The sequence below is a fragment of the Dermacentor variabilis genome, chromosome 1 (assembly GCF_050947875.1).
Source record: "Dermacentor variabilis isolate Ectoservices chromosome 1, ASM5094787v1, whole genome shotgun sequence".
Classification (NCBI taxonomy): domain Eukaryota; kingdom Metazoa; phylum Arthropoda; class Arachnida; order Ixodida; family Ixodidae; genus Dermacentor; species Dermacentor variabilis.
In genome coordinates, this window is record NC_134568.1 from 145,659,811 (window position 1) to 145,672,697 (window position 12,887).

The 12,887-nt window shown below is 40.1% G+C and overlaps 1 protein-coding gene across 2 annotated transcripts in view; it reads right to left on the reverse strand.

Annotated features, from left to right (window-relative positions):
• Positions 1-1,717: 1,717 nt before the first annotated feature.
• The window catches only part of EndoB (SH3 domain containing GRB2 like, endophilin-B), a 92,818-nt gene continuing 81,648 nt past the window's right edge, over positions 1,718-12,887 (reverse strand). For both annotated transcript variants that reach the window (XM_075697259.1, XM_075697243.1), the window contains exon 9: positions 1,718-2,672. In XM_075697259.1, coding sequence (XP_075553374.1) covers positions 2,650-2,672 — 23 coding nt within the window. In that variant the 3' untranslated portion in view covers positions 1,718-2,649. The remainder of the gene's footprint in view (positions 2,673-12,887) is intronic.

Below are 12,887 nucleotides of genomic sequence, written 5' to 3' on the forward strand. Positions count from 1 at the left end.
GAATCAGTTGCATATATACGATGCTCTTCCACAATAAACACTGTGTTGAAAGTTAGCGCTTGTCCTGTCTAGTCTTTGTCGATCATCCTTCCCGTGCTATGCTTCCAGTGTATCTAAGACAGTCGCAGCTAGACAACAAAGAGGGGGCCTGGCTCTGGCAGCTGACAAGGCAAGCTGCTCGGTGGAAACTGGCTGCGTCTTCATAGGAGCCTGGGGCCCTAGTTCTTGGACTGTGTCGTAAAATAAAGACCCTTTGTAACCTTCACAGAGTTCGCAGTCTATACGTTCGTTTCGACACCTTATAGAAAATAATGCTCAGGACTTCAAAAATCTGGAGCAGTACACAAAGGCTGTTGAAAGTGAGTCCAAGAATGCATTGATACTACTAAGGGGTATTATATCAGATGTACTATCTTTTGCGATAAAAGTAAGCAAGCTTATGTGCAATTAAGTAGGGATCCATGTGACAGATGTACACTCACTAGCGGATGATGCTTGTAATGCTCTTGGCAATAGCAGAAAAATTTCAGTGGTCACGCAGTCAAATCAGTGTTTCAAATACTGTTATGGGCTGAAGGAACGCCAATATCAAGACAATTGTGCGGTCAAAATAAAATGCTGATCTAAGAGCACACAGGCATAATAAGTCTTGACAACCGCAGCAAAAGTATATTAACAGTACTGCACACCTTACAGCACCTCAGCAGGAGGGTGCCGTCTGACCCACTTAGGTATATTTTAGCACAATGTATAGCGCATATGTCAGGAAATGGCACACATATTGCTCCTGATGACAGGGGGCTTTCATTTCAAAATGTTCTGAAAGTGAAACTACGACTAGGTGCATAAAATAGAGCATTAAAGACTGAGATACAAATGTAAACCAGGAAGCGAAATTGACATGCCAGAATAAGGGGGTAAAAAAACAAATTTTATATGTTGATTTTTGTATTACTGAAGAAAAGTATTAAACTACCAGAAATGCATGTAACAATTTTATTTGCACCTGGTAGCTTTGAGGTGTTCATCAGCAACTAGTACCACATTCAGAAATGTGCTCGAGATTTTATCATTTCTTAAAATGCAAAGCACTGATTCCCTGTGATTATTGGTTTAATGTTCAATAAATGTCATTACCTTTTTTTCTGCCAAACCAGTTACACTGCTTTCTCAATGCTACATGGACTCCACAGAACTTTTCACCATCCTTAAGCTCAAATTTTTCTTTAGCCTTTTTATCTGCTTTTTATATACAGTATTTGTGCGACTAAGGGAAATATCAGCATTAAAAAAAAAATTGTATGTTCATATCGGTGTGGAGAAGGAAGGGTGCTTTATGTGAGGTGCAGCGAGTCATTGATACAAAGATTTCGCACTTTCACATGTTGCCTTTCATAGTGCTTATTATAGCAGTATGTTCTATAATTGACATTAAAGGTGCACGAGGAACCGGTACGTCCGAAAGAAGAAAATAGCCTTCAAGCATGCAACCATTGGAACAGTGCAGTAGTCTGCTTCACATGCACAAGTGCAGCAATGAAGAAAGAGATTGTTTTAGATAATGTGCTTCCAATAGACTACAACTCTAAGCAATTACTAGTTGATATCGAATCACCACCTCCAACAGTATCACAATTACAGACTGAACTTTCATTTTTTACTGCAAATTCAGCATGGTATTTGTCAGTTGGCCCACATAGACACAAGTACCTAGAGAGATGTATTAAAGCCATGTTTATTCATAATATAACCAGTTCTTTGAACACTCAAGAAAGATAGGAAGTATTGACTCATTCTTTTCAGCACTTAAAGGCAGCATGAGTTTGCATTGTTAGAATAGATGACAATTTTCCTACACACTCACTCAATAATGTAAAGTTGCATGTAAAGTATGCTAAGTTATGTACAAATGTGGGAATACTACTACCTTTTTCTTATAACTTGGTTCCAAGGATCATGTCAACAGCTTTTTTCTGATGTTTCCAACTATCTGTATGGTAAGCAGAATAACACTGTAAAGACTACTGGCAAGCACTCCTGTAGCAAGCCTCAACTAGCAGAGATTGAACAAAAAAAAAAAGCACCAGGTTCATTAGGGAATGCACATTGCATTCTTGTCAACAGACAGCAAGCTGGAGGTCATGACCAAGATCCTGTTCATATAGCCTCCCAACATGTGGAATGCATGCACCACTAATTCTCAATAAGGAATGACTTGTATAACTTGTTAGTTCCACTATGTACTGACATATCAGACAGTTGAACAATGAGCATTAGCAGTTTTGTAGACTTGCTAAATAGAGAACTAGCATGAAAGGCAATGGACTATGAAAACAATGTAGAAATGGCATCAAGAAGCCTTACAGGCCTATGTCAGAATTAAAACTGCTATGCTTTTTAAGGGCATTGTTGTTCTTCACTGTCATGTCTAAGTTTGATTGAATAGATGTGTTGCATAGAAGCACAGGGAAAGCACTTAGCAAACAAACAGATCTGCCATATGGTTATGACTGTATCAACTATGCAAGCACAGTAATTTTTACAGAAAAAGCATGTTTATCTAATCAGTTGAGAATTTCCAGGTATGCAATGGGGACCTTTCCCTTCTGTAGTCCTCGCTCCCCAATCATCCAGTCAGGGTCCATGTTCTCAGTCTGGGATATGATGATCACCTGCAATACATAAACATCAAAGCGATTTCTGTTTGAAAAAAGCAGCTATATAATCATGCTGCTTTTATACAGGTTCATTCATTTAGAGTAAGCTTGACAAACATAGGTCATTAGTCATGTAGTACAGTTGTATTTGTTAGTATGAACTCAACTCTATTTAAAAAAAATTGTATTGTAGGTTAAGGTTCCCACTCAGTGTCCGCATATACAGTTGAACTTGGATATATTCACAAAGTACAGTTGAGCATCTCTACAACAAAATGACCTGTGTATTGAAGGAATAATTCTGTCCCAGTTCTATTGTGAGCTATTCAGTGTTCAACCTTCACAACGAAGTGACTTGTATAACAAATGATTTCGAAGGCCCCAAGCACTTTTTTATAAAGGCTTTCAACTGTACTTGATTTTTCAAAGATAACAGCCCTGGCTTCCACTTTTGCCAAGATTTGTCTGCTGAAGCAATAGAGCAAATGGAGACATGGGTTATAGCAATAAACAGTGCATAGAAATTCTTGAAGCCCTGCCAGCTTCTTTCTGTGACAGACTGCGTGCGTGAGGGGGTTATGGGGGGTGGATGGTGATGCATCTGAGACGGCGGTTATTGAGGCGTCCATTGCCTCACAACATCAATTTTCACTTGAAGCCTATTATGTTTGTTTAGTCTACATGCAGCCATGATAATTCATCTGAAGCATGTTTGAAGGAATTACCTCTTTCAGGGTCAATGACACAAATATATGGCGCCGTGAACAAGCCCAAAATGGTCGATGCCATATATTTACAACGCCGTCTGTACGTTTAAAAATCACGCCTATTTCCAAACTTTTTTCTTTTCTGGCAACTGCTGTCACTATGTGGGAATACAGGGAATTTTTTTCTCGCTCTTCCTTCTTTCGGTTTTTGTGTTTGTTTTAGAGCTAGTTTGCTTCGGAGCGTCTATATACTACTGCTCGCACATTGGTGCGTGCGCAAGTTGGCGGTGGTTTGGGTTTTGTTCTGCGGGCGGTTTCGGCTTCTTGCGCTCGCAAAACTTATGGCTATCTCGTTACTAATCGCTCAAAGGGCGACCGCCTGTTTCTCGCTTGTTTAGTGTTCACAGGGGTGCGCATAGGAAAGATGCCGCCATGCATGCGTTACCTTATCTTTTCTATTTTGGAGACACGTGAAAACTAATTGCCTCTGGTTGGCGATAAGATGAAGACTAGCGGAAGTTTGTCACACGTTTTGCTTTTTTGACGGGCACACAACCACACAGTTTTCTTGAGTGCGCTCACCTACGCAGTTCGATTACGCTGTGGACATCAATATTAGTGTAAGAACAGGAACATTTGAGAGTTGCAAAATATTCTTGTGTGAGCATTTTCTAAACCTTCAACAATGTGTATAACAATGCATCAAATTTTTAATTCTTACAAGTTTCCTTATTTCCTTTTTTTATTGCTGTTATTCATGAATAAACAGTACATATATACCAACACAAAATATTTTTTTCTGACTTTATGGTGAGAAAAACTTTACCCTGGGCGGTCGCATATGACGAAAAAAATCGACCATGAAAGGGTTAATGCCACTACTGCAAGTACCTAGTCACAGTATACTTTCAGATTTTGCTTGCTTTCTTTGGAGCCCCGAAAAAATAAAACCACAATAGTTATCCACATAGAAAAAATTCACCTGGATATTTCTCAATATGCTCTACAACTTTTGCACTGAAGATATTGCATTTAAATTATCACTTTGAAAGTTTGTTAACTGATTTACATTAATGACTTATGCTTATAATAAAACACACTACAGCGAACAATAATAAGTCGATTGCATTCATGTACTAGAGCACACATAAGTTTTTTGAAGCTTGGCACAAGTTAGCTGAAATGCCCAGCATTTTCGTAGAAACATGTCTTGCGATGCTCATGCTGGTCACATTATTACCAGTGTATTGTAACTACTCAAAATACAGCAAAATATAGTTTTTTCTTACAATGTCTTCCATAAAACTGCATCTTTATAATGCCTTATTGATGTATCATCTAAATTACTAAAGGACCGTATTTACCTAAATCTCAAGCGCACCTTTTTTCTAAAAAATTGAGTCTGATATTGCCTGCATGCTACAATCGGGTACGACACCAAAACCGCATTGGCGGCGCTGGCAACAGCCTACTGTCAGAGCCATCAGACGCAGCGTCATTGTCATCACTAGATGGCGACAGAGCATGTTTTTGTGAAGGTTTCTGTGGGTTCATTTCGTGCTCAACTAAAATCTGGAGTAGTATTCTTGGTCAAATCACATTTGAAGATATAACTTTCGCAAGATTTCATGCGACTCAGCAGCAGATGTGTCAGTGTACACAATTGCGAGCATTTCTGGTGCTGTGCCAAGCTTGCTATATGCACACAGTGCCAGGAATGCTGTCTGCTGTATACTTTCAACAAGTCCGATGCAGAGTCTCGCAAAAGTGATAGTAGCATCTTCACAGAATGAAAAAAATTACCCACTGTGAAGGTAAATTCTGCATGTCTTGTTTTTCCTGACTGCGAACATGGAGGGCATGCTATATTTTTCTTTTCAAAAGTTTCAAAATTCCAAAAGAATGGTAAGCTCGACTGCAGCATTAACACCCAAAAGTTATGAGTACTATACCTCACGATCAACAAAAATTTGGAAAACGTACATGCTGAGACATCTGCTTCCTGGTTTACTCAATTACCTTCATAAACATACTTGTGATGTTAACGCATTCGTTAGTTATTTCGAATGCTTGGTTAAAAAATGTACCCAGTGTTTCATTCCATTAAAAACAAGAAAAATATAAAAATTCCCTGGATGACGCGAGATATATTACACCTAACATGGTGTGTTAATAGGCTAAGGTGTAAGAGGCGCTCAAACAATAATGCAGCCATGTTAAGTTTTATTAAAGCCAAGGAGGAGCTTAGACTAAAAATTAACTCGGCTAAGGATTTCTTCTTCTGTGTGCAGCTGCAGGACCTACTAAGAACTAACCTGCATAAATTCTGGTCGTCTGTTTTACCACATGATACGATAGCTACTTCTATGGTGATTAACAATGTTTCTACTAATGATCCATTTCATATATCAAATGCGTTTAATGAGTATTTACAGTCCATTTTCACTCGTGACAACGTCATCCAACCAGACACCATTGCTCGTAGTAACATGTCCATCAATTACATTAACGTTACCGCAGGTGTCTTGAATTTATTTTTGAAACTTGACATTAAAAAATCTGCTGGCCCAGACGACATTCCGAACTTGTTCTTGGTACGGTACTCATTAGGACCTGTCATTACCTTACTGTCATATTTCGCAAGTCCCTGGCATCCTCTACAGTGCCCTCATCCTGGAAAATGGCTCATGTTCTTCCTTTATACAAGATCTGTGACAAACACATTATATCACATTAACACATTATATGTTCCATTGTGTGTGATTGTGCGCATATGCTGTTAAAACTTCTCATGCTAGCTGGTGATATTGAATCTAACCCCGGCCCCGACAAAGAGATTCTTAATGTATTGAAAGAACTGCAATCTGGACAGACGGTAATGCTTGAACAGCTAAAGTCTATTGAAAAAAAAACTAGTTGGTCACGATAAAACGTTCAGTGAAATTAAAACACGGCTAGACAAAATTGAGACAGCCTGTGCTGGTATCGATGACATGCAAATTGAATTAGGCAGACTACATGAGATAAGCACTGAAAACACGGCACAGATAGGTACTGTCTGCCCGGATAAACGATGCTGAAAATAGATCTAGAAGAAATAACCTTGTTTTTTACAGCATCGCCGATAAACATAAAGAATCATGGTCTGATTCTGAGAAAATTATTATTGCACACTGTACACAATATTGAGATGTACAAATAGAACCGCGTGATATTGAACGTGCACATCGCATAGGGTCTTTCCAAACTGGAAAGTCCAGGCCTATAATTGTGAGGTTCGCTCACTTTAAAAGCAAAGATCTTGTCCTTTCTTCGGCTCGTAAGTTCAAAGGTACGTGCTATGCCGTTGCACAAGATCTCGCCCCAAGCACGCGCCTTGCCCAGAAACGCCTCATCGAGTTTGGAAGGGCCCGTAAACTGCGGTTCAAGTTGCGACATGAAAAGCTTATAGTAGGTGAAAAAACCTACTACTTCGACCAAACTACTAACCAGGTCATTGAGGAACACCTTTAGCCATCATTGAGACCAAAATGTACACCGCAACCACAGAACTGTCAGCCTTTATCATTCCTGCTCGCTAACATTCGAAGTGTTGTTCCCAAGCGTGATGCACTGTGCAGTCTAATAGGCTCATCTTCTTGCGATGTCTTACTACTAACAGAAAAATGGCTTAACACCATCAATCGATGATACCGAAATTCTCCCTTACCTCTCGTATTTTGACATTTTTCGGAAAGATAGACCCGATAACTCACGCGGTGGGGGTGTATTAATTGCCACTAAGCGTAACCTACATTGTTCACTTGTAAACCTCTCTTCACAACTGGAAATGATTTGGATTCGATGCATTGCTACACACCCGCACATTCTGATTGGTATTTGCTATCGGTCTCCTAGTACCGACAGTTCTTTCACGCCTTCACTTCATGAAGCCTTAAATACGTTAACAAAAACATATCCTAACAGTCCTGTCCTTCTGTTTGGCGATTTTAATTTTCCAACTATTGATTGGTCCGATCCTGCATCTACATTATCTAAAACCAGCCCCGGTAGTGACTTCTTAAACACGTGTATAACATTCGGCTTAACGCAGCTCGTCACTGACTCAACATGCGTCACTGCTGACTCGTCCAACGTTTTAGATCTTGTATTAACAACTCACCCTGATAACTTTACCCCTGTCACCTTATTGCGCGGTTTGAGCGACCACCTGACAGTACATATTTCGTTTCGTTGCAACGTACTAAAGAAACAAAAAAATCGGAAAACACTTACACTCTATGATAAAGGGGACTATGTCAGCATGAACCGAGAATTATCTGAGTACTTCGATACGTTCGTCGCTAACTTTCAACTAAATTCTCTCGAGTCAAACTGGCTGCTTTTCAAAGCAGAGATGCATCGCCTTATACGTCTTTACATCCCCACCATTACAATAACAGAAAGAACAACATCACCATGGTTTAATGTATCCCTCAAACGACTAAATAATAAGAAAAAACGGTTGTTTCGATCAGCCAAACGATCTAATTCTTCTTGCACATGGCAGAAGTATTACGCAGTCAAGAAAGAATATGACAAGTTGACCTCTCAAACTAAACACAAGTTCTTTCTACCACTTTACCAGCTATGCTACAAACTAACCCGAAGCGATTTTGGAAAACTATTAATCCTAATCAGCGGAATGAGATATCACTTATCAATAGCTCCGGACTTCCGATCCCTGAGACTGAGGCTGCGGATCTTCTTAACAGAACATTTAGTTCAGTTTTTACTAATGAATTACTTGATGGCTTGCCCGATCCACCATACTTCGCATATCTGCTCATGCAAAATATCACATTCTATCCCATCGGCATTGTCAAAGTAATTGAATCATTGAAGAACTCGTCATCTACAGCAGTAGACGGTATCAATGCCAAAGTTCTAAAAAATACTAAACATGTGTGTAGCCTGTTTTTATCACTCATATTCCAGGAATTGCTTAACAGCGCTTCAATTCCACATGACTGGCAGGTGGGCAAGGTCATCCCAGTCTTCAAGAAAGGAAGCCGATCATCACCGAGTAACTACAGCCCTATTTCCACAACAAGCGTGTCTTGTAAAATAATGGAAAATAATTTATACTCGCATATTGCTAACTTCCTAACATCTGTCAATTTTTTTCACCCAAGTCAACACGGTTTCCGCAAAAATTATTCCTGTGACACTCAACTTGCTCTTTTCTTGCACAACTTACATTTAAACCTAGGTCGTAACATCCCGACTGACACAATATTTTTAGATTTCGAAAAAGCATTCGATAAGGTCCCTCATGGTCGTTCGTCTCTTAGTAAAGTTATCGCGTCTTAACATTCATCCTTGTGTTCTAAGCTGGATTCGAGGGTTTTTAACTAACCGTGAGCAATTCGTATACGCTAACTCACACTCTTCATCCTTAACACCCGTGCTTTCAGGCGTACCTCATGGTACCGTACTTGGTCCCCTCCTTTTCTTAATATACATCAATGACCTACCTTGTAATATTTCTTCTCATATCCGACTCTTCGCTGATGATTGTGTGGTTTACCGAGCAGTTACTAACCCCAGCGACAATTTGGCGTTACAAAATGACCTATCGTGCATACAAAACTGGTGTACCACTTAGCTCATGTCATTAAATGTAGCTAAAACCGTGTTAATGTCTATTCATCGTCGTCGTAATTACGATATTCCTAATTATAGCATCAATAACACAAAGACTGCAACAACGGATTCATTCAAATATCTTGGTGTGTACATCTCGCGTGACTTAACTTGGACCTGTCATGTTAACCACATAATAAACTCTGCTAATCGTACTCTAGGTTATCTACGCCGTAACCTTTTCCTCGCTCCTCCCTCTATTAAACAACTTGCTTTTCTAACCTTTGTGCGGCCCAAGCTTGAGTATGCCGAAGCTATTTTTGACCCCCACCACGATAACCTTATTAAAGCCCTCGAGTCAGTTCAGAACCGCGCGACACGATTTATCCTGTCAACTTATTCATACAATTCAACCATCTCGGCACTAAAAGCCCAAATAAACCTACCCTCTCTAGCCTCACGCCGTAGAATAGCCAGTCTTAACCTTTTTCATAAATTCTTTCATTCCTTGCCTTTTGACAACCCGTACATAAAAAGAGCACATTGCATTGCTCGCACCAGTCACTCTAATACAGTATATCCCCCACAAGCCCATACCGTTACTTTTCAGCAATCATTTTTTCTGCGCACAGCACGACACTGGAATGGCCTGCCCGCCGAAGTTGCCACTATAATTGACCCACTTGCATTCAAGCGACTCATTGGAAATATCCCTTTGTAATTTGTAGTATCTATCTGTCACTAACTCCTCACTCCATCATGTAATGTCTCAACAGAGATCTTTGAGGAAATGAATAAATAAATATCGAATTATAGACCGATTTCTTTGACATCTCATTCGTGAAAAATGTTAGAACACATTATTTACAAACACATTATGGAATACCTTGTCACATAAACTACTATCTAATGTCCAGCATGGCTTCATACATGGATTCAGCACATTAACACAGCTAAGTGAAATTACACATGACATCTGTATTAACCTCGATGCGGGCAACCGAACTGACACAATCTTCGTTGACTTTCCAAAAGCATTTGATAACGTGATTCATACGTAACTGATGTATAAACTTGGCGCCATCCTTAATCATCCCCGCCTTCTCAGCTGGATTTCTACTTTTCTTTCCCATCGATCTCAATTTGTGTCCTTTGACATAGCTAATTCCAGGGTAGCAGAGGCACCCTTAGGAGCGTCACAAGGTTCAGTGTTGGGTCCGTTGCTTTTCTTCATCTTTATAAATGATTCGCCTCATCACATAACCTCAAATTTACATTTGTATGCTGATGACTGCGTATTATATCATAAAATTTCCTGCCTTTATGATTACTTAGAGCTTCAAAAATCACTTTCAGATTTCAGCTCTTGGTGCGCATGTGCTACCTGGCAAATGACAATTAACATCTGTAAAACCATTGCTATGAATTTCACTAATAAAACCATGCCTTCAATATTTTCTTACAAAATTGGTAATAGCCCCACTCAGAGCATTAGTGAATATAAATACCTTGGTCTTGTTTGCACACCCAGTATGTCTTGGTCCAAACACATAGATTTAATAACCTCAAAGGCACTGAAAAAGTTAGGCTATCTGCATCGCACATTGACCACGGCCCCAAGGGATACTAAACTACTGATGTACAAATCTCTAATCCGATCTTTACTAGAATATGATTCTCCTGTCTAGAATCTGCACAAGCAATGAGACATCAATCAAATCGAGGCCATCCAAAAGAAAGCGGTTCACTTCATATGCTGCAGGTTCGACAGAGATTTTTCACCTTTCGCATCGCTTCCATCCCTAGGCTTCTCAGACTGCTCTCAGATCTGCTCTCAGATCGGCGACGAATGGAATCGCTCAAGTTCCTGCATTGCATTATTAACTCCTCTCGCCGGATTTCAACAGATAATTATCTAACTCCTGCTAAACCATCCAATACTAGAAGTTACCATCACCTAAACACCGCGCCTTATTTTGCACGTACAGACACTTTTGAATACAGTTTATTGCCCCGTGTTATTGAATATTGGAATTCTTTGTCTGGTAATACTCATTCTCTGCCTTTAAACTTATTTTTAGCGACCATTGAGTGGGTAGTTATTTTCATTGAGTCTGTATTATTTGTATTGCCTTATTTATTTGACATTGTTCTGTTTTTCATACCCACTCCTGCAATAGCCCAATAGTGCAGCAATATGTACAAATTACAATAAATAAATAAGAGCAAATAAAATTATTTACAATTTTTCTTTATTGTTAATATATTCTGATTTCAATTGCTGTTTTGCTATCATCAGTGAAGGTGTTCCACATATTTTCTATTGTGTACCGTTGTTTAGCTAGCTACAAAATAATGTGTATCTGCAGACAAGAGAACTGTTTTTACATCTACATCTGATGACTATGTTGTGCTGTTTCATCACCATTTGTATAGCTACGTGCTAAATGTATTTCCAAATGTGTACAAGTGTGTATTTGCATATTACCATGTGTATCAACCGACCGTTGTCCTGCCTTGTAAAGGAAGCTCAGACCTCATCAAGCAAAACTTTCTTTTTTTTTTTTTTTTTTGCTTCTCTTCTGAACCCCATCCAGAGGTCTGCTGTGCAAACTCATCAGCTCCGCTAGGCCTAACCTTGGCTGAACAGGATCAACATTGGCTCAAACATTATGTGGGCAGCTTGGGAGGGCTGAAGAATGTACGTTTCAACTTCAGGAGTATGTTGTGACTCATTTCGACCATCTTTAAATATATAGTCAATGATAGATTTTTCGGACACCTGATTTTTTAGACAGGCCTGATAACTGAGATGCCTTTGTGGCACCACCATGTGCCCGATAGAGCCATTGTATAAAAACTTCAGAAATTTCAGAAGCTGAAACTTTTCACCGTCCGATTTTTCGGACTTCTTGCGATCACTGCATGTCCGAAACAGCATTAATTGAAACCACCACCACTGCCATTTTGACTACCTCACAGCCTCAAACAAGTGCTCTTAATAATAATAATATTTGGGGTTTTACGTGCCAAAACCACTTTCTGATTATGAGGCACGCCGTAGTGGAGGACTCCGGAAATTTTGACCACCTGGGGTTCTTTAACGTGCACCTAAATCTAAGCACACGAGTGTTTCCGCATTTCGCCCCCATCGAAATGCGGCCGCCGTGGCCGGGATTCGATTCCGCGACCTCGTGCTCAGCAGCCCAACATCATAGCCACACAAGTGCTCTTGCACGCCAATCTACTGGCAGCCTAAGCATCGTTTTGTGCTGTTCTTGGGCCTAGCTGCGTTGACGTTCGCTATCAGGATTCCTGCTGTACAGTGTCGTGTTTTTAATTTAAAAGATTTGCCACTGTTAGCAATGGTGTGAACTCTGCCTTCGCCCTCCTCACCAGTGGCATCGAGGCACGGAAACCATGGCAAGGGTCTAAAGCACTGTATAATGCTGATTCCCGAAAGTCAGCTTCATCACAATGCAACAATGTTAAGGCTGTTTCACATGCTGCGACTGGAGCGAAAAAAAATCGGTGCAATCGCATGTGTCACAATGCGATTTTTAGAGGGCTCATTCCATATCATTCCACCTCATTCCATTCCAGTATCAGTTCCACCTTGTTAGGAGTGACTTCTCCGATGCGTGAGACAGGCAGCCGAGACCGTGAGTTGTTTGGTGTACCGCCGTCAACACGCGACTAGTAAATTCCCGGTAAGCGCTGAAAGTTTTTATTTTTCTCATTCTCTTTTTTTCCCACACTACATCTAAGTATTGGTCAGGTTTGCCGAAAATGCATCGTATATCTAGCTGCGTTCATGGCCGCATGCGTATGGGTGACTCCGAAACCACGATGTTAGGACCATTGAGGAATACTATGCTGTGCCACACCCGCCGTGGTT